At 44.6% G+C, this 22,733-nt stretch overlaps 1 protein-coding gene across 1 annotated transcript; it reads right to left on the reverse strand.

Moving 5' to 3' along the window:
* Positions 1-1,062: 1,062 nt before the first annotated feature.
* Positions 1,063-21,015, reverse strand: LOC125740865 (kinesin-1 heavy chain). Its single transcript, XM_049012644.1, has 26 exons — positions 20,625-21,015; positions 12,742-12,829; positions 12,402-12,475; positions 12,080-12,184; positions 11,931-11,979; positions 11,719-11,774; positions 11,467-11,554; positions 10,256-10,380; positions 9,348-9,452; positions 8,809-8,954; positions 8,446-8,594; positions 8,163-8,353; positions 7,794-7,862; positions 7,493-7,699; positions 6,855-6,998; positions 6,492-6,680; positions 5,840-5,957; positions 5,534-5,589; positions 5,312-5,421; positions 5,057-5,158; positions 4,734-4,794; positions 4,564-4,635; positions 4,209-4,313; positions 3,690-3,906; positions 1,757-1,886; positions 1,063-1,490 (listed from the first exon to the last, which is right to left on the reverse strand). The coding sequence occupies exons 1-26, from the start codon at positions 20,748-20,750 to the stop codon at positions 1,484-1,486; spliced, it is 2,889 nt and encodes a 962-aa protein (XP_048868601.1). The 5' UTR covers positions 20,751-21,015; the 3' UTR covers positions 1,063-1,483.
* Between the last annotated feature and the right edge of the window lie 1,718 nt (positions 21,016-22,733).

The following is a 22,733-nucleotide window of genomic DNA, read 5'->3' on the forward strand; positions in this document are numbered from 1 at the left end:
AATAGTTGTCAAGGGTTGGAGAATCCAAAACCTTTACTGTCATATACTATCGGCAGGACATGACTCCATTAACCCTAAATGACAACAATCTGCATGTTGGGCAGACTCACCTAGGCAAAGGGACCAAAAATTGAGTAATAATAATAATAATAATAATAATAATAATAATAATCTAAAATAGGCATACTGTTAAAAACATGGTCATGTTTGGGCTTTAAGTCCAACAATGAGGACAAAATAAAGTCAATGAACCCCAGTAACACTAAAATTAAAAAAAAAAAAAAGTATAAAAATCAATATCTACATGAAGTTCAACAATCAAAAATAGTACGATCAGAGAGCCAAATTCTAAAATGGGCGGCGTTAACAAAAACAGATAATGGAGATGTCAGCTCACCCCAAACTCCCGTCAGAGGAGGAACCATCAGAAGGTGCACGATCAGAGGTCTAACGCAGTCTGAATGAAACCACTTACTGATCTAAAGGCCGACTGACACTCATTTACCGAGAAAGCAAATCATGCGGAATTATAAATGGGTTATGAGTAAGACAGGGCATCTTTTTCAATCTTTAGGCCCATCAATTGTATATGCCAACGATGCATTTTAACCATTCTGTTATGATACAGTACATTCATTTACTGAATATACAGCAATAGGATATGATCACTTACAAGCAGCTTTCTGGGTGGCGAAATCGCCTTCTCTCCTCCAGAATGCACTCTTACACTCTGCTCCTCCTCACTTCTCGACATACTTCACTTAGCCCGTGTGTTGCGCTTACCATCCGACACATTGGCGTCATAGTGTTTTCATATTCGCAGGCGAGAGTCCACTTACCTCCACCCGCCCCAACCCCCCCGTTTTCAGGAAAACTTGTAGAGTATCATTTCAAACCACACAACAGGACAGAACTTTTTCGAGCTACTATTAGAATAATTTTAACAAGCTTACCAAATCTATTCAGAGAACAGTTTAAGTTCACAGCTGCCACCCCCCCCCGCCCCGCCCGAACCCGCCACCACCCCAAACTTCCCAGGCAAAAAAAAAACAATATACATAATTTAGGCTACAACATTTCTTGTAGGATCCATTTCCTGCCATTTTTTGAAAACCTGTAACATACATTCATCTTGGCACAGTGAAAACTAATTTTAAGACATAGAAGACAAGAAACTGTAGTCATAATGGAGTCACACATGTCATTTTGCCGAAGGTTGCCTATGCTGATTGCACTCAGTGGGGTGGGAGTTGGATTCCGTCCCAACTGGAAATCAATTTCATGGGGGGGGGGGGGGGGGAGTCAGAGAACAACTGTACAGACCCGGTGTTTCTGTGTGTGTGTGTGTGTTTGTGTATATATATATATATTTATATTTATATATATTCATAAACTCCTCCCATGAATCCGGGTGAGAGGAGCTGGCTGCAGTGGAATGACAGGTTCCCTAGGCGACGTCTGCATATTCCAAAGTGATCGGTTTTCAGCAGCTGAGGAAACAGGAGAGAGAGAGAGAGCAGGATTTTAGCGTGTGTTCCAGTGGGAAAAGCAACAAAGTAGCACCCACCACAAATCGGACAACTGCAACTTGCACTGTTATTGGATTCTATACCAAGTACTTATCTCACTGGAGGTAGCCAACAGCACACCACAAAGCGAGTGCTGTGCACACTTTCTTTAGAGAGCACGCTTGCATGCAGACATTAACGCTCGTTAAAAATGGCACGCGCTGCCAATTCCAGTAAAGGGCACTCACGTCTTGTCCTGCTTGTTGATGCCCCCCCCTCCACGGATCGCTACTGACTGGCTGTTTGGGTAGACGGCCCGGTTCACGTTGGGGTGGGTGGGAGATGCCACTGGGGGCTGGCCGGGGCGAATAGGTTTGGCTGTAAACAGAGTGGTGGACATGGATCAACAGTAAGCTAGTTATTCACAACCATAACAATCATCATCATCCAGTGCTCGAGTGGTCCAATCAGACCAGGTCCAATCAGACAGTTGCATCAATAGTAACAAAATAATATAGATACAGGCCTGGTACATGGCCATGGTACATTCAAAATATTTCCGCATCATACCAATACACTTCAAGAATAATGCTATCACTGCAAGAAAATGATAGGCATTAACGTTATGCACACTTAACAGTCTTACGCATTTGCAGATTTACATTTACTTAACAGACAGTGAAAGCTACGCACTGCTTAGGATCAGAACGCAGGGTCAGACAGTCCCTGAAGCAATTGGGGTTAAAGGCCTTGCTCAACAGCCAAACAGTGGTATGGTTACTCCAGGATCTGACCCAATGACCTTCCAGACATGGCCACAGACCCATAACCTACTGAGGCACACACCTCCCCAATGCTCATAAATTGCATGAAAGTTATATAATTATTTAGATGTCACACATGAGTTCGCACACTGTTCACACACTGCAGCATTTACATTGTGGTGGAAAAACAACACTAAGGCTATAAGGGCAACACAAGCATAGAAAGCCCAACATGTAGAAACACATTTGTGTGACAATTCTCATATCCGGTAGCAATTATTGAAAATACCTGCCAACCACAACAGAGCTTTTCCACTACTGTCATTTTGCATAATTGTCATTCCATGCGGCAGGGTAACTTTAAGACACTATGAGCAGATCAAAATTAGACACCGCACACGAAGCGTAAAAAGTCATTTACACCAATGAAACCAAGCCATACACACAAACAGGTCTGCACTGACCAATCTGGTTATAGCTAACACTGCAGGAATATAATTAGCAATAATTGCCAATAACAGATATATTTCAATGGTTCTGAACCAAACTCACTATATATATACACAGCAACCTGAATGATTTATTAGAAAATGCAGCAAACGAAACTGACAGACTCCTCCTAAGTCTATCAGGCAAACTTATAATGTATCAAGTCTCACAGTACCAGTCCACAGGCACTTTTAAAATCCATTATTAAATCTGGCCCGCAGATCAATCTTTCGCTTTCCGCTGGGAATAAACAACGTACCGTCATCCCACTAATCAGCACACATAATTTTTTACCCCCTCATTGCTCTTGTGGCCCTTGGGTTAATTCAGTCCGAGACCCCTGGTCTACATGAAATATGAAATTACAAATGACAACCAGGACAACCGGCGTTCAGCCACAGAGTAGGTCGATCCATCCAATGAAAAATGTCTAAGCTCTGCCCTGCCTCCAACCTTGTCAATACGATGCCACAAACTAAACAACCCACTTCAAAATGGAATTCAAGCCTGTTACTCATGTGAGTCTTTACCTGTACTTATGCAAATGACATGAAGAGCTGGCCTGATGCATGCGACTGTCATTAATGTGTCACTGCATTATGGCACTGCTGTACGAAAACCCCTAACTCCTCTTTACTATTCTTTTACAGTTTGGCTCCATATCCCACCAAGATTATGGCCAGAATTCGCTGTATAGATTCATTCCAGCTACCCCAGGCTCTCACATAAATTCAGACTTGGACAGGTAAGACCGAGCACAAAGAGCATCCCGGTTTTTGCTGTTCACTTCCTGTTCAGCTGCCCTAACCCTAATTAGTCCTAAAAAGGAAAACCCCATCCACAAACTGTTCCCCCACCTGCTAACTGCTAGAAACGCTTCCTGTGTGAATCGCGACTGTCAGCAGAAGAGGAGGCGGGCCCCGCTCACCGATCTGCGCGGAGTGCCCCCTCCTGGCCATGTTCTTGGCGCGCACGGCCTCCTTGATGCGGTCCACCTCCTGCTGGTAGCGCTTGCGGTCGCGCGCCGCGTTCTCCTTGGCCTCCTTCAGCGCCGACTCCAGCGCCTTGACGCGCTCGGCTGTGGCGCGCAGACGCTTCTCCAGCTTGGGCAGCTCGCAGCGCAGGTCCGCGTTGTCCCGCACCAGCTGCCCGACGACACACAAGAAGGGCGGTCAGTCACCGCCAAGGACGGCACTGAGGCTCCAGACTGAACCGCAAGACCACCAGGCTCCTGATTTAAGTCCAGGGCCGTGCAAATAGAAACTAAATACTCTCATTCACTCAGGACATGATTTATTTACGGCACCAAGAAGCAAAACATTTTAAAATCATTTGAAAATCATGGAAAAAATTTGGATTTTTAATTAAGTTTCCTTGTTTCCATGTCCCACCCAAACACACACGGTGACTCCACGGCAGATTGGATCCAGACGTGCTGGCTCTGTACCTGCTTGTGGACCTTGGTGAGCTGCTCCAGGTTGTTCTCCAAGAAGGAGATTTTCTGTTTTTGGGCTGCGCTGCCACCTGTGTCATCAGAATCCATCTCCGCACTCTGCAAGGCACAAGGCATGTGGTTCTTCCATCAGTCAGAGCCTTTTCATAGATGTGAACCAACAGCTATAGGTGGACCAGTCAGAATTGTAGGAACTCCTTAAAATTCAGGCTGTGCAGCTTGAACCTCAAAGCTGACTGTCATTCTTTATGCTAAGGCTTCCCAAATCCTAAATAAATGAAGAGATTAGATAAAACGCATTTTGCACACTTATTTTTAGCTTAAATCAGCCCAGGAGGACTGTAGTTACCTTCTTGACCCGGGTTGCCAGATCTTGAACAAAGAGTTTCCTGAGGTTGTGTAGTGTTTGGAGCTCCTTTGCCTAAGAAGAGGAAAACACAGACCCCGGGGGTGTTTGAACGTGAGGAGCTAATACGAGGCAAACCACCATGAGATTCCCATGGTGCCGAGGCCCCTTACCACAGTCTCCTCAAGCCCCTTGAGGTCCTGCCTGGCTTGTTCCCTACGATCCTGCATCACCCTGAAAACAGCCACAACCACCCATAAATACCTTTCCACAAAGACAGGCATGTTCATCCTGAAATATTTAAAAATGGCTGCCGGTGAACATACTATTAAGTATGTTGTAATTTACAAATAGCATCACAAAGGTTGCATGTAAGAGCACTTGAGGTTTCCCTGTTGGCATTATTATTTAAATACAGCGCACTCATCATCAACCGCAAGGACAAAGCAAACAAGAGCGATGATTTCGAAGCGGCCAGGAGGGGGGCAGAACGTACGTGAGGTCATGCAGCTTGCGGCTCTTCTCCTGGTCGGTGGACTTGAGCTTCTCGTGCTCCACCCTCAGACGCTCCTGCTCCAGCATGATCTTCTGGTTGAGACTGGGACGGGGCAGGGTCAAAGCGACACACTTAACAGGACGTCAGCTGTGGCAGCAAGTAGTGCATCATGGGAGCCGAAGGAGAGCATGTGCGCGTGTATGGTGATATGCAGCAGTGAATGGGCGACCGACTGGATGAGGGAGGGGGTCTTACTCCTGTAGCTCCGTGATCAGCTTCTCCTTCTTATCCAGCTCATCTCGCAGGCTTCCCAGCTGCTTCTGGTGGGCCTCACGGTGGCTCTGGATCTGACGCTCCACCGCCTCCTGCAGGACAGAGAGAGACGAGACGCAAGGGTGTGAGAAATGCATTCCGCCACTTCTGCAAACCGCCAGTGTTAAACCCAAGGGTCACGCTTATAAAGATCCACCTGCATACCTTGACTTCATTAGCCGTCTGAATCTCATTCTCCTTCTCCATTGCATGGACTTTCTCTGCGGAAACAAACCTAACTGTCATTTCTTTGGATTACGATTAATGTTTTTTTTTTTTTTAGTTTTTATAAGACCAACATGTACTGCCTACTGACAAACTAAATACTGCAGCATTGCTGGTGAAGATGGTATTCATAATTAACCACACCAAGGAGACCAAGAATCTGCAGTGGGAAGCATCATAAATCACCCACGACCCCGAACACAACATGGCTGCAAAGGACGAGTTGGAGGGTGGGAATGGGCTCACCCTGGGCACTGAGCTTCACCAGCTCCTCATTCAAGGAGTCCACGTTCTCCTCCAGCTGTCGCTTCTTCTGCTCCACATTCTGCAGGTACTCCGTCAGAGACTTGATCTTAGCCTCGTGCTGTGGGGCGACACACAGAAGAAAATGAGATTAGATAGACTTTAATGATGCCAGGGGGACGTTCTTGTGTGTGATGCAGACAGATATGTAGAGCACAGACTAACATACACGCAGTGCAAAGCAGACAAGGCGCAAAGGCAGTACACATAATATAGACAAATATATATGGTGCAAACTAATCAAGAAGTACTTAGTTCACAAACACAATCCTGAAACACAGAATATCAAGGAATATTAATTAATTGCCGATCAATCAATTAATCGAGAAACTATAATAATAAATAATAATAATTGATGTTGTTGTTATAAAACCATCTAGAAAAATCTCAATGTTGACACCACCCTGGACAGGAGTCCCCCCCCACCAGCTGGGATAACCCCTCAGCCAGAATGCACGGGGTCCCAGACCCAGAGATCCCCTGTTAAGCCATTTGGCACGACACACCGCAAGTATATACCGAAGTTTTTCATTACAAGATAATTTCAATCAGAGGACGGCAGGCGGTGACAGCGCCTCCCCCGAGAGGCCCCCACCTGGGAGATCCGCAGCTGGCAGGCGGCCAGCTCCTTCTCATTCTCGTCCAGCTTCTGGTTGCTCTCGGTCTGGCAGCTCTCCAGCTGCTTGCAGCGCTTCACCATGGTCTTCACCTCCGACTTCATCTTGCTGATGTAGAGCCTGGCCACCGTGAACTCCTCGTCGATCAGCCCGCTGCCCTCATGTTGCTGGGGGGGGGGGGTAAAGAGAGTCAGTCCAGCAGGTTGGGGGGAATCATGTGACCTATGGGTTGAAGGCCATCTCAGGAAGGACCAACGTGGTAATGCATGTCATGTCTGATTTCCCCCGTGAAGGACACGGTTAAACTAAAGCTGACATCATCATCGGGTGACGACGCCTACCTTGATATCATTGCTCCCCACCGCAATACCGATTTCTGCCAAGTCTTTCAGGAGGGAGCCCATCATCTCCGTGACTCTCTTCTTCTGGTGGTTGGTCATCTCCTTCAGTTTCTGCAGCTCGGAGTCGATGGAGCTCAGGATCGACTGGGAGGGTCAGAGAAAAACAGGCCATCAGGCTCGACAAGGAGCAAGAATACAGACAAAAAACACTTTGGCACAATCTCAAGCTGCATGGCACTGATCACTGATACAACTCTAATGAATTAGCGACAAACTGACGTCTGCTTGCTGCCTGGATACTATGATTTACGTGAGGTTGTGTGTACGGCTCAGTTGTGTGTACGGCTCAGTTGTGTGTACGGCTCAGTTGTGTGTACGGCTCAGTTGTGTGTACGGCTCAGTTGTGTGTACGGCTCAGTTGTGTGTACGGCTCAGTTGTGTGTACTGCTGGTGGGAGCCCGAGGACAATTACAATCCAACAATTCCTGAAATCCAAAGGGAACAATGAAGTAATGTTGGTAACCTGCATGCTAAAGGTATTCTGAACACTACCAGCAAAGCGAAGCTCTTCATTGGACCAGGCAGACAGCCGGTGTGACAGAACCATCTCCGGGCCAGTTGGCTGTCATCACACTCACCGATTTCTGGTTGAGCTCCTCACTCAGCATCTCAAACTCCTTGGTCTTGTCTTCCACCTCCTGGCTCTTCTGGTCATAGTTAACGGCCAGCTCCTCCAGGGCTTGCAACACCTCCTTCACCTCCTCCTTGGAGGCCTCATTCTCTGCCTGGAGCCTGTTGAGCTCCGCCTGCAGGTTGTCATGGTCACGTCGCGTCGACGCCAACAGCTGTGGAATCACACAGGCCAAGTCAAGTCACATTTCTTGAGGAAAAGGAAAAAGGCGTGTGATGTCCAGGCTCCCCAGCCCTCTGGGTGCTCACCTCCTCCTGGTCCAGCATCTGCTGCTTCAGCTTCTCAGCCAGCTGACTCTGCTGGTTGATCTCATCATCCTGCCCAGAAGGGATGCACAGGACAGCCCTTAAATAGCTGCCCAGCTAATCATATAGCCAACTCACTGAATTCCTGCCGCAGCTATATTCTTTGAAACGGTCTTTAAAGGCAACGAAGAATAAAAAAAATAATAATAACCTTAATCATTACTAGATTTCTTCTTGATGTTTTATTCGCTTACAAGTATAAAGCTACGTCTTATAAATTTAAAAAACCAATGTGATTATTATAGCTCGAGTTGGTTTGATCTGGCAGTCAACAACACCGCCCCTTCCTGCCATATCTTATATGATCCTCACCTTGTCGTCCAGTTGCTTGTAGAGCTTGGCTAGTTCTTCCTCGCACTTCTCTTTCTCCGCGTCGGTGAGCCTGACCCCGGGCATGCCAGGGGAGGCCACCTGCTTGTCGTTGTTCACCACATTGTCCAAGGCCAGGACCTCTGCGGTGGCCTTCTCCTTGTCAAACTGTTCCTCCACTGGTACAGTTTCACCTACAGCAAGCGTGGTAAACGGTCAGCGCTCAGCTCCAAAACCATACCCGTAACGCTTCTGATACTGAATACGGCGTCTGCTTGGCCCACACCATTACGCCAACGATTCAGCTCGTTCTCCAGCCACGTGATGGTGTTGCGCAGCGTCTTGTTCTTTTCTTTCTCTCTCTCGTACTTCTTCTTCCACTGCTCGGCGGTGAGCTCCACATTGACGCACACAGTGTTCTTGATGGTCTTCGCTCTGAAACGCCAGAGAGCCTTACTGACAACTGCCTGAAAAACTACTGACGACCAGCAGTCTAAGGCGGCGCCAGTCTCAGGACATTAAAACAAAGTATAATGCAACCGACTAACAGCCAAAGGAATGTTATAGGCTACAAATGCATGAGCTGGTTAGCAGGCCAGCAGTAGGAACACAATCATGGTTCTTTGTCCCTTCGAGGAACAGATCTCACCTCTGTCCAAACATGAGCGTGGACTTGGTCTCCGCCTCATTGTAGGAGGAGGGTGAGCAGCAGATAACAATAGTGGTCCTGCAGTTACCGCCCAGGGAGTCCTGAAGGATCCTGGTCATTTTACTGTCTCTGTATGGAACATACGTCTGCAAGGAAACGTTTGACGAGTGGATGTTAACACAGGCTTCACGGAAGGCTTCCAAGGCCTCACAAAAAGCCGCTGTGATGTCTGGGACACCAGACACCTACAGTACGAAATATGTTCATTTATCTAGAAAGAATTATAATCAGTGCTAACAAACCTTTTGCTAGAAACATCCTTAACAACGGTCAAGATGAGCATAGTGATGCGCAAACTATTACACGTTGAAAAAAATTCCCTAAACAATATATCTAAGTATTCTAGGAATTCACTCATATTACATTCACTCTTATATTGGTTATTGGGCTTTATTCCCAAACTAACAGCCTGTCAATAAGCAGACTAATGGTAGAGGGGCATCTTAACCAATGAGTGCAGATCGCTATGAGTTACTCACAGTGCCTTCCGCCAAGGCTGAGATGACATTGCCAAGCGCAGAGAGCGACTTGTTGATGTTCTTGGCCTCGTCCAGTACTGCTCCCTCTGCTCCAGTCTTGCTGACCTGCACGCAGCCAGCCAATCGGCAAATCAGCTGAAAAACTGCAGCCTCATTTGACAAACCACATGCAGAAAATTCCCAGGGTGGTACCCTATCAGGAAAACCAACTTCATCGGATTGCCAATACAAGGTGACAGACTATTAAACACCTGGAGCTTAGCTAGCTAAGGCTGCCAGGAACACATCACTTCGTTGGCCATTTATGTGTGTGCATGGAAGGGCAAACAGATAAGCAGGTTATTTAAAAAAAAAAAAAAAAAACCCAAAGCTTTCAGAAATGTGAGGCTTCAAGGATCTTAACTGAGGAAAATGAACTGGCTCAACAGCTATTGGAAGCATTTGGGACCAACACAAATGCGTCACACTCTGATGGAACAATCCGTGTTCCTACACACAGGCCAGCAGCACTGATACACCTGTCAGCGATTCTCTCTGTTACACACTGTTAATGTGTAATTCTGTAGACCTTTTGGCATTGTCTTCCAACGTGCCAAGCAAGAACTAGGCTAAACAACAACAAAGTGTCAGATTTATTTCTCTATCTGGAACAATAACCTTGAAGATTTAGGGGAAATAAGATACTGACCTTTAAACATGCAAATGTATACCAGTCCAACTGCGTATCATCTAAACTAGCAAACCGATAAAGTAAAACAAGCCAGTGTGAAGACCTCAGATTTAGCTGCTCTAGATCAGAAATGTGGCATCACTGCTGTTCCCTGGACTTTCCTTAACCACACAACATTGGGACACGGGGGCTAGAATCACCCATCGTGCCGCACTTTGGGGATGCGGTGCACACACACCTTCTCGCTGCCCGCCAGGTCGACCAGGTAGAGCTTGCCGCTGAGCTTCTGCTCGGTCTGCGTGTTCTCCTGCTTCACGTTGATGAGGAAGATGCTGTGACTGCGGGAGCTGTGCTCGTTCATGTCTGCAAGGCGGGGGCGGGGGGGGAGGAGTCAAAAACCAAGCAGCTGCTCTGTACGCCGAGCATGTTGTCCTTGTTCTCACAGTAACAGTGTATGGCATGCAATGGAAAAAGGGAAGTGCATTTTCATATGTGCGCGTGTTTGCAGTACTGTGCAAAAGTCTTAGGCAGTCAAAGGAAATGTTTAAAGCTATTTATCTGCATGGTCAACTGTATATTTGCTCAGAACAAAAAACACAATTTAACATTACAACACATGAGAATTAAGAGTAACACAATCAAAATGAAGACGAGTTTCACTTTTCACTTATTTCACAGCTCACTTAAATATTCAATTAGTTAAAACGTCAATGCATTTGGATGGTTGCTGCAATTACTAGGATAACTTTAGGAGAGGTTTGGAAATGGCTGAGCTGACACACTTTGACAGGCATAATATCGTCGTCTTACACCAACATGAAGATCATTTAAACAGTGCTTTCTTGGACTGACTAAGAGTTTTGCAGAGTATTGTATATGGTTGCCTGATCTGGTTTTGTACCGAAGTGAAACCTATAACACACACATACAAGGCTGCACGATAGATCACCTTCCCCTGGACGCCACCCACATGCCAGCTTGGCAGGAGTTAACGCTAGAATACATCTCCTCTAATGGCTGACAGCACAATGCCATCTTTTCACAATGGGGACCATAGGCTTGACTGAGGGCTGCAGCATGATTGGAAGGAGCTGCTATTCGCTACATGCCACCAGCTGGGCTTTAGCGCCCCCTAGCAAAGTCTTGGCTAAGTGCGGAGCGGGAGAAGCCTAGCCATCTAACATGCACCACGGAACCAGAGCAAGCTGAGGTTTCCCACAGTGAAAGTCAAACCTTGGTTTCCACTGTGGGACACATCTTGCTCTACTGAGAAGATCCCTGGCTTCAAAAATCAGGTCTTAAGCTTGATGAAACTGCACATAAAATTACTTTGAAATCTATCAAGTATAAGAGCTATGAGATCTAGCAGTACATGTCTAAAGAAAGGCCCAGACAAAGACAGAGCTTTGGCAGAACATCTGGCCAATCACCTGACACTGGGCTACTCACTTGTAACAGCAACGTGGCGGTTCGATTTTCCCTCGTCGATGGTGTCCATGACTTCTTCTGGGCTACAAACAAACCGCTCAGTACATCCCTGGGTGGAAAAAAGCTCTCAGTTAGGATAAGATCATTCACATGCTGGACAAACCTAGCCACAGGCCTTCAAAGGCACCTATTAGCTAAGCAAACATGTTAGCTAACTGCTTCACATTTACACATTATCTGCTGCTTCACTGAAATATAGCGACATGCACTTACCTTAACATATGGGACTCTGTTCTTGTCTTCATGCACTGATAAATTGGTCTTTGATACTGAAAAAGACAAAAAAAACTGTAATCTACCAAAAGAAAAAAACGGCAACCTGTAAAATGAGCCAGTTTCATCCACTATCATTTCCTCTGTACAATCATCGCTACTCTATTCAAGTATGTTACTTTGGTCAACCACTCTAGATACAAAGAGCTTACCATCCAGGAGGTCTCTAATCTTATCCAAGTAAATTTCAAAATAGGAAACCTGCAAAATAAAGTCTCCCATGAATACAAATGTACATCTTTAAAAGAGCAAAAGGATCCAGAATGCACATAGTAAACAAAGTGTCAGAGACTACATCCACCTTGATATGAAACTCCAGGTTCTCATCCATGGAATAAATGTAGTTAAAAATGTCTTGAACTATTCTGGGGATGATTCCCATACCATCTGTATCATGGAGGTTTCCCTATAAGCAAATGAAAAAAAAGACATTTAAGTTGGGATGATGAATTTCTGGCATCTCAGCTCCTGCTTCAACCAAGAAGCATTATTTTACCAAACCCAAGAACCACATACTCAGGGCAATTCTGCCCCCTGCTCAATTTGCTTGATCAATGCGTAGCACGTAATGTCTATACATATGGTGCCATAACTGAATATGTATACTAAAAAAAAAAACATACCTCCATGGTGTGTGTTTTACCAGAAGATGTTTGTCCATAGGCAAAAATTGTTCCATTATAACCTTCAAGAACATCTAAATAAAATAGAAAACACAAGGATAAGGAAACCGCTATTGCATGCTAGTTCAAGTAACCATAAATACATGGAGTAAAATAACTTGCTTGTTGTAAAACTGCACTTATAAAACAATGAATAATGATAATGGAGACAGTTTTTTTCATTTTATTTTCATTCTTCCAAAGCCTATTCTGCTCTGATGAAGTTAACTACAAAGTTAACTAGTGCTCGCTTGCACCTAAACTCTGAAACAGCAAGGCCAGGCTGCAGATCACCCTTTACCTTTGACGATCTTCTGGGCACATGCGTTGTACACCTGCTCCTGTGTCGTGTTAGACTGGAAGACCCTGTCAAACACGTAGGGCTTGCCCTGCACACAGAGTGAGAAGGGGGACAATGAGGCAGCTGTGAGTGACGGGGCTTCGCAAAGTGCCACGGTACAGGATGCTGAACAATGAGACTCTTCATACCGAATGGAAAAACACACACAAAAAGAAATTCAGTAAGAGATACAATTACCTATATTAAATACAACAAAAGTATCACATATCAAGCTTTGAAGCCAAGTTTTACAGAGTTTGAGCATTTAACATTGATGCCAGAAAATGGTCTTGTGAAGAATAAAAAATAAAATGCATCTACTGATATATAATTAGGCAATAAAAAGCAAAACTCCAGTGACTCCAAATCGCCCGTGGATACCACAGACATGGACACCACTAGGTGTCCCCTACTAAACACTTCTGTGGCCCAAGCCGTGTCACACTACAGATCCCACTGCTTCGGGTCAGAAATCCCACCTCAAGCATCGCCTGCAGGCCCTGACCGGAAGTGACACGGAGATCTGCGACACTGATGGAAAGTAAAAGTAATCTCAAGCCCAGGGTCACCCGAGTCCGGGGACCTTCATGACCTCAAGCAGGATGCCACAAGGCTGCATTTAATTATAGCTCCAATCAAACTTTCATTTGCAAATTACTACGCCAACAAACTGGTTGTCGTCCTCTTATATTGGATATGCAAATAAATGCTAGGCCTAGAACACACAGAACAGCCTGGTCCCTGAGGGAACATGCCTAAGGTGTAAACCGAAATAAACACTAACAGCTCACACAAGCGTTCACCCAGCCTCAGCTTTGAAGACCTGCTCAGTGACGACAGAACATTTTTACGTAACCAGCCCACAGCCCTCATAAAGTCACTCTCGATTTTGCGCTGGTTCTTGCATTCAGGGCTGTCTTGAGCACTGCTGCTGAAGCACATATTAACAGCTATGAAACAGTCCCATAGTTCTGAAGCACTCGTACCTCTGAGGCACATCAGCTGACTTGGTACAAGCAGGCAGATGATCCATAAATGTGACCATCTCAGTGGAACTCAATGTCTTGTTTTGTTATTCTTTCTACTGTCCTATAAGCAAGACCTCAAGGCCTGTCACATATTACAAAACAATCTCAAAAAAACATATATCCCTACTGGAACAATTCAGGTTTAATACCTTCTCTATGATGAAACAGAATAAATATACCAGGAAACCTTCTAATGTACTTATGTAAACATTCTCTGCAGGAAACCAGGACTGTAGTCCATTATCAATTGAATACTGGTTCAGTATACCTACAGATGATCATCTGCCATAACAGCACAAAGCAAGTCAACACTTTTTGGGTGACGGAGCAACATTTTGAGCAACGTTGCTGACAAATGCGGCCGTTCAATGTTGCTTGGGCACTTTCCCATTGATACTGGGCAACAAATTTCTATTTGAAAACTTTGGCAGTGGACAACTTTTCGTGATCATCCAGATCCGGATGAGTTGCCCTTCGTCTTTCTTGGTCGATAATTGCATGGCAACAATGATCAAAAAGTTGCCCTTTGTATCATCCTTTCGTTTCATTTTCTTCACAATGCTCTTCCTGGCAAAGGTCACAGTGGCAGATCAGAGATGCCCAGACGTTCCCAAATCAGCTACGACATATAATCCTTTGAGTATGTCCTGGGTCGGACGGCCAGCAGGATGTTCCTGGAACAGCTCCCTTGGGAGCTGACCCGGAAGCATCCTCATGAGATGTCTAAACAAGAGCTAGCTCTTCATGTGATCAGAAGGAGCAGCTTGATTTCAAGGTCCATCCGGATTTTCAAAGACCTCATCTGACAGTGAGCCCAGTAAACTGTAGAGAAGCCTCATTTCAGTCGGCTGTACTTGCATCTGTGTTATATTGGTAATTATCCACAGCTCTTGACCACAGATAAAGAAAGGGACACCGATTGACCAGTAGACCCTAAGTCTTATCTCAGGACTTAGCTCTGGCTTCAACCAAGATGCATTAAACAAAATGCATGTGTCACAAGGGAAGGAGACTAGAGTTATAACGATTACTCAATCAAACTTGATCACTTGACTATTACAAAGCATCAATTAAAGTTTTCCTTCTCGAATACTCAGCAATATGGAGAATGGAAGACGGGGCATAGTGGATGAGGGTCCAAATAAAGAAAGCATCGGTTCTTTGGTGGTACGTGACACTAAAAGTGAATAAGAATGCAGTCGTCTGTCGGTATTGCAAAGCAGAACTTAAATATTATCACAGCACGACTGCAATGCAAATGCATTTTAAAAGAAGACATGCAGGTCTGATGGACTCGCCCAATAATGCAAGAATAGATATATGCCCCATTCAGCCCCTCAGAGTAGCGACACAACATTGACGTAAAATATTTTGCTTAATTTACTTTCTACGATTCCTGTATGTCAAAATATTTGCTGCTTAAACGAAGATTAGCCCAGTCGCTTGGCTGCATCATTCTACATAACACGGCACATACAACCATTTCAAGTTAATTACTTTCTGTGAATGTATTGTGTGTTAGAACTGAATGATACTGGAAAAGGTTCACATTGAGATGAAGAGAAAGTGGAAGACAAATGTCTTTTCGTGACCAGTTCTTGGTTTTCTCCCTTTCACTTATTTTGTAAATTTCTCACAAATGCGCCACAAGAACTATGAGTGAGTCCACCAGCAAGGACAAGAATGATTATGATTGTCTGGGAGAGCGCATGCTGAGTGCAGTGGGTAGTGTTGTCACCTCAGGCCGTTGCTTTGTGTTTGTGGAATCTGCATGTTCAACTCATGCGTGTGTATACCCCCAGTTTCCTTTCACTCTCCAAAAACATGCAACAGCGAACTGGACTGCCTAAACTGACTGCATGAGAGACTGAGTGTGCATCAACTGCAATGTATATATTATATTGTATTATATTATAAACAATTACTCAATGAATTGGTAGACTGATTATTAATATAATCAATAGTGACGGCCCTGAAGACGACAACTGCTGCTTGTCACATACTTTATACGCTGATCCTGCCCTAAAATTCTACAAGCGGAAGAGATGATCCCTTGGTCAACAAGCATAATTCTTAGCAGTTCTCAGTCCCGTAGGTTACAGATCTGACTTCATTTTTAATTAATTCTCCTAAATAACATTTGAAATATCAGCAACGGAGACTTATTCTGAAATAATTAAGGGCCACAACAGACTGGACACCAACACGCTGTGCAGCCTGATTATAGCGTGTCACCAAAGATCAGCAGAAAGATGCTACTGCTGTTTATCAAATCAATTTATTTTTTCCAGTAAACTATCAGTAAAAAAAAACAAGAATCAGAAATTCTGGAGGGTCACCCCCCCTGACATTAGCACCCCAAAGTCAAGTCCCTTTTATATGTGTGGTTGTCTGTGGGCAACAATTTGCCCAGACACAGATTCCAAAAGTCCTCTTCTGTTAGCATTAGACCCAGACGTTCCCTGAGCGCCCAGACCTCTGCATCTGTTGTTCTATAAACAGACAATGCCAGACAAAGAAATGTGCCGCAAGCCACTCACTGCTCAAATAACAAAGCCCCCGCCTTTGCCCATCCAAGGCACTTCCTCTTCCTTGTTCTTGTACCCATGGCACAAAATAAAATTGAGAAAATGGACACAAACTATGGCGACAAGAGGCGGAGAGAAGGTGACATTTTGCTCTCAAAAACCTAAGAGAATTGGATGGGTGCTTAAAGCATGTGCTCTCTGTCAAGATACTATTACAAAAGTCAGAAGTCCACAAGGACAAGGACTCCCATTCTCCTCAATAATGTAATGTTTAACCACCTTTGGAAGACCGGCTATGATAAGGAGAAAGCTGAGGTGAACTGCAGCATGCACAGGACACTGCCAGCCTTTGCAAACAAGGGGGAGAAGATTCATGTAGGAGTTTATATTGATATTCTATACCATATGCCATTGTAGTCGAGAGGTTTTTCGACTGGATGATGTTTAATTCATGCTGACTGAACAATATCAAGAGTAAATAATTCTTTTAAGTTACTTTTGCAGTTTCAAAAACAGATGTTCTACGATATTAATGACAGGGGTATTAAACTACCACTGTTAGCATTATTGTAAAACAAAATAATCAAAAAACAATTTTAAAGACCAATATCGTTAGCTTAAAGCCCAGCCCCAAGGGTATTAATTGATTTATTTTTTTATCAGAAGAACAAGCAATAAACACACATAATAACAGTGTAATGACAGTCATATGAGGGATGGGTGAAGTGTGAAAGATCTCAGGCTTATCTGTGTTGAAAGAGTCACAACAGCTTCGCATGCTGGTTAAGGAAGCTGGGTGTGTAACTCAAACATCCTTGAATCTCTCTCCAGCAAACTGACAGCTGAACAATAAAGTTATCTTTCACAGGAAGCCCACAGCCTACCTATCCAGACAAGGTCATATGTCAAGGTGTAGCAGGTTGGTTTCTACCAGTATCAACTACCATTGCAGAACCATAGCTAAACCGAGTCATAAAATCTAAATCACCTGATGCTACAGTAGTGCCAACTGTAACCATGCCTTCAGGAAACTGTAACCCAGGGCCAACCTATCCAATTACAGTAGGCTTTCAGGGAGTTCTTGTATCATGCAATAGTTCCTGGATAATGCAGTCATAGAGTAGGTGGAGTTCTCGTCGGGCCGACAATGCATCAAACTGTGGAAGCAGTTAAGGAAAATCTCCCAACGTGACTCAGCTGACAAGGCCCATAACATGTATCAAAGTGCGCCATCCACACTCAGGAAACTAGACTAGCTATTTTTCTACCAGATAAAAGCCCGGGCATAACTAACAAAACCAACGCTGTTGTAAGAAACTTGGAATTCCACCCTATCAGCATAAAGATCGCAGCTTAAGTTTCGACTACCGCAGTTGAACAGTAGCGGAGGAAGCTGGGGAGCTGGGCAGTAAATATTTTTTGGCCCTTCAGACCTGTGGAATCTGCAGCCTGGGATGCCACATGGAATCTTCCATAACGCAGCCAAGGGAACGGAGACAAGCTCTAATGGGCGGATGCCAGCTGTGCTGCAGAGGTGCATTCTGAGACTCCTATCAGAGTAACCCTTCCCAACACCCCTCTCACTGCGACGGCCTTCATGCTTCAGCCTGACAGAGATTGCGACTGCATGTCAATTAATAACAGCGCAAAAAATCCTGGCATTTCCACCATTTGTTATATCAGGGCACTGCTTTGTCTGCTATCTGCAATCTCATTAGCTTTTACAAGAAAATGGGCCTAATAAGTAACCACACACAGACATCACTTTCATACAGCTGTCACACTTATTATAATGCAAACCAAAAGAAAAGCGGTTAAAAGCCTGTCTTGTTTTTTCAGTAACCTCCGTACAAGCACCCATTCCTTGAGTTATCATGGCAGCCCCGCTGCCTTTCTCCACGCAGTCTCTGCACAGCCTGAGGCTTAGCGTATGCATCCGTGCTTGTCTGCAGGATGGCTGCCTCTCCCAAGCGCCAACACGCCAGCCTCGTGTCCTTGTCACAGAGCTCCTGTCCGAACATGCACAGCTGGTGTGTGGCCTATTAACAGGGACTCCAGTACAGACAGAAAACAACATACCAATATGGACCAGGATACTGTAAAGGCGGAATAAGATGACACTGAACATTTGAAGCCTGAGTTCCACACTGACATAATGAAAGGTCACATTTCTAAGCTGAAACTTATGAACTGCCCAAAGGAAAACACTGAGCTCTAATGGGGTTCACCGTACAGCAGACAAAAATGTTAAGAGTCTTCAATATCACAGCCACATAACTGCTGTAATATGAGTGTTTAAACCACTTCATACTGGGCTTGGATTATATCAGTCATGGAAGGGGACCAGTGAAATGAAACGGCATTCAAAAATCTGTGAAACAAGTCTGGCTTCTATACTTTAGCAAGCAATAATAATAATTCTTGCTTCCCATTTCCTGGCATACAAATCACAGTGGGTATCTGGCAGTGTCATACATTTCCCAGCAAGCATTTCACTGACTTCTCCTGAAATCATGGGAAACCGAGGACTTGAAACCACAAGACGATAGGGGTGACCCTGTCTTTTAATGCAGCATATAATTATTGAGATGTTTTAAGAAGTTAAAGAATGAGACAGAATATGGTCAGTAATACTAAGAACAGCAGCTGTCAGTGGTGACCACATTGGTGGGCTGTACTGAGTCATTGTTCACCATGCGAGCCTTCCGTTACTGAAAGATGTTGCTATGCAATGTTAGCATTTATCATTCATGAAAAACTGTCCTTTCAACGGCTGATCTTAAATCTTGAAAGCAAAATGTGCATTCTAATCTTCAGTGACTGGTATGTACATCATGTGTGTGTGTGTGTGTGTGTGTGTTGGGGGAGGGCAGAAAAATAATGTGATGACTGACACCCATTCGTAAAAAAGCGTACTACATCATGCAGTCAGGCAGACCTATTAAATTCAAACCGCAAGTCATCTCAGACACTATTACACATCCTCCAACTATACCTCCATTTCCTCCTTCCCCAAACAGTCAGCTTCAGGTTTTACAAAGATCTGATATGTCATGTGTGGTGCATACGAAAATAGTGTTTAATGTCACGCTCACATCTGTTCCTAGCGTTATTATCTAAAATGATCCAGGTCGGTAACTAAATGCTCATTCGTTTCACGGGATAAAAGTGGATCTTAAACTGTGCAAACATCTCTTGGGTAAAGAAATAAATACGCATCTGGAGATTTACCGGTCATTCAAAACAAAACGCGGGTGACTAATCCAGTTCCTCCCTGCGCCAGCCATGTAGCCGGGGCAGCGCGGACGCACTCCGTCCACACCCTATAGTCAGAATATGCCCCATGTCGGACACGATGACACCTGTCTGTTTACCTTGGAGCCTAAGAAATTGCTTTTCGTTGCTAACCTGAAAACGCGGATGTCAGTGTAAAGCCCAGTCCAAGGGTGTGGTTAAAGATGCGCATACGGACAGTCTGCACCCTTGCAAATAGCCTGCTTTCGGGTGGATACCAATGAAGAGCTTGTATTTTACAGTAACCAGCCATCGTATATTAAATCTGCCCTCTCAAAAGCTGGTTTTAATTATCAAGTCAACGACAGATTGCCACAAGGTGAATGTTCAATCACTCATCTGGCCAAAATACAACGTGTAACCTGCCATTATATTACCAATACCGTTAGGTAAGGTACGATAGAGCTTACAGGAACGATTATGATTGATCTTTCTTTTGCATATTGTCAAGACGCAGGCCGTGATGAACCCTGGGTTCCTCGACCTTGCATAAATACAACGACGTAATATATATAAATATATTCAGGTGAACATTTTTAGATGTCGCCCTACTAGCCAATCCAAGTCATAAAACCAGCCTTAGAGCTGGAAACCAGCTGGGAAGCCACTGTGCCTGTAAGCCCCCGTTCGGTTTTGCAGAAGGGTCACATTTGCAATTATACGTGAATATAAAAACAGGAGCGTCTATTCAAGCTAGGCTACCCGGTAGCCAACTAGCCAGCCGGCGAGCTGTGCGAACGGCAGCCATCAAGGTATGTTTCGTGTTAAATCTCGAACAAGCAATATAAGTGGGAATATACACAAAGCCGATATAAGAATAAAAAGTAAAGATTGCGGAATGCTATAGAGAATATGTGCGGTTGATGTGCCGGGTGAGCAGACGACACCCGGGGTTAGCTCCGCGCCAGGGCTAGGCTAAGCTAGCGAGTCACTTCGCCCTCGCCAGCCAGTAGAGGTGAGGCGGAGACGCGGCGTCGCAGGAGCGCTCACTTACCCCAATGACAACATTGTCTTCGCCTTGAAATTTCGGGATATATTTGTCCCCCCTTTCTACCTCGGCATTGTTCAGGGGCCTGAAGCGGCACATCACTTTAATCGTGCACTCCGCCGGGTCCGCCATCTTCCTCCCGTTTGGAATGAGAGCTCACAATAACGATGGTTGGCTGCTGGCGCTGAAACCGGCTCTGAGAACAGAAAACGGCAGCCGTATGCCTGAAACGCTCGACAAACGTAGCGCAAGCGGTGGCCCGCCTGTTCTCTGTGTGACAAATGCTATGTTTTTTTTCTAAAGGATGGTTAAGAGTCGCTTCCTCTCCAACATGGCAGCCATGACACCGGCAGATCCTCCTCTCTGAGCCGCTGGCTTGGGCTCAGTGACGTCACCGCTGCGGACAACGCCGGTGTGAACCGACACGCCCGAACACGAGCCGAAACGCACCGGAAAAAGCCGAGTGAGATCGGAGCACTGCCGGAACAAAACTAGTAACAGCAGACGGGTCGGCCGGTTCACAGACAGCCTGTTCCCCGACACTAAGGAGATTTGTTAATTAATAATTAATGATGGGGAAAATGAGACTTGGAGACCCACGGTGGGTGTGATTGTCGTCCGCTGTCAATCACCGACCGATATGACCTACCTCTCATTGGTTGGTTTACTGGTTCCTATTGGATTAATCCATTCAGTGGTTGACAACGCAGCTTAATCCCGCCTGTCAAGATTTTATTTCCCTATGAATACCAATTGCATATGATTTATGTAGGTAATAGTATTTGTTCACCTTACTGGAGGATTTAGCAGTATTACTAATGTTACTCTTAATCCACATTTATGGCTAGACAAAATAGAGACACGGTTATTCAGGCGTACTTATTTGTGCAGTAAATTACGATGCAAACTGTAGGAAACAGTTCTCTTCTACATTCCTAGTTCCCTATCAGAAAGAGAAATATGAAGGGAACATCAGAAACAGATACAAATCGATAAAAATTTTTGGAATAATGCTTCTATCCTGGACAATGTGTGTGTACTGTAAATATTTTTTACGCCAAGCGCCGGTTTAATTTGGGAAATTTATATGTCACTGGTGAAGAAAAGACGGTATATGCGAGTAAACTGAAATTCGTGCACTGTTCGTTGAGAACTGTCTCGAAGCTTTCCACCTCATCACACAATAGTCCAAGTATATTCCATGCAACTCCACACGTATCAAATCAACCTGTGTGAAAATTTACAATCGGCACGTCAAAAAATAATTGTTTTTTTTTTGTTGGCGAAAAATAATATTCTTGAGATGTCCCTGACTTAGAGCTTTGTCATTAACATTGAAACTGATTGCGCTAGACTAGCAAATGACCTTTAATTCCAGCAATGCATATTTCGCCTTTTTTTAGATAAAGCACCACGTCTCATAATACCCACCACGAAATGTTTAGCAGCACCTCCGTCGTTCTTCTCTGGTTTCATCCCATGTCAGTAGTAGGATTGTATGGGTTAAAAAAAATTTAAATGCTACTATGAAAAAAAAATGAGGTAGGCCTAGTATTATTACCCCGAAACCATAAAGGGAGAGACTTTCTGAATAAAAGCAATCTCACTATGAGTAATATAGGGTAATGCTTGACCTTGATCTAAATTACTAAGCTCATATATCTTATGTAATAAAATAGCTTTCTTTCACTTAAGGAAAGGTTGGGCCATTTTTCGCAACATGATTCTTTGTCTTTATAACAAATAGACTCAATTACTGCAATGCGCTTTTTATTGGTCTGCTGCAAATGACATTATGTAGAGCGCAAAAAAAAAAAACAGGCAACCGAGTCCCTCACCATTTAAGATTAAGGTAAAGATTGACATTACTCATCCCAAGCAGCTGTTCTGGTGTGTACAGCAGTAAAAAAACATCTGTAAGTGTCATAACAATACACAGTGTAAACAAAGTAGTGGAGAAAAAAAAGATAAAAATTTGCCAGTATTCTCATCCTGGCACTGCATCCATCTTCTGTAACTGCTTGTCCTATTCAGGGTCAAGGGGGCCCAGGAGCCTATGGGAACAAGCCAGGGTGGGGTGGCCGTTGCAGGGCACACTCGCAATTTGGTAATTCC

The sequence above is a fragment of the Brienomyrus brachyistius genome, chromosome 4, assembly GCF_023856365.1.
Source record: "Brienomyrus brachyistius isolate T26 chromosome 4, BBRACH_0.4, whole genome shotgun sequence".
NCBI classification, from domain to species: domain Eukaryota; kingdom Metazoa; phylum Chordata; class Actinopteri; order Osteoglossiformes; family Mormyridae; genus Brienomyrus; species Brienomyrus brachyistius.

What these genes read in the sequence shown, in the direction of transcription:
- LOC125740865 (XM_049012644.1), bottom strand. Translation starts at nt 20,750, where the DNA reads ATGGCGGACCCGGCGGAGTGCACGATTAAAGTGATGTGCCGCTTCAGG. An exon ending in GATTAGAGACCTCCTGGATG is followed by an intron (nt 11,775 to 11,930) that starts GTAAGCTCTTTG and finishes TGTCTTTTTCAG; the next exon opens with TATCAAAGACCAATTTATCA. An exon ending in ACGCTCATGTTTGGACAGAG is followed by an intron (nt 8,595 to 8,808) that starts GTGAGATCTGTT and finishes CTGGCGTTTCAG; the next exon opens with AGCGAAGACCATCAAGAACA.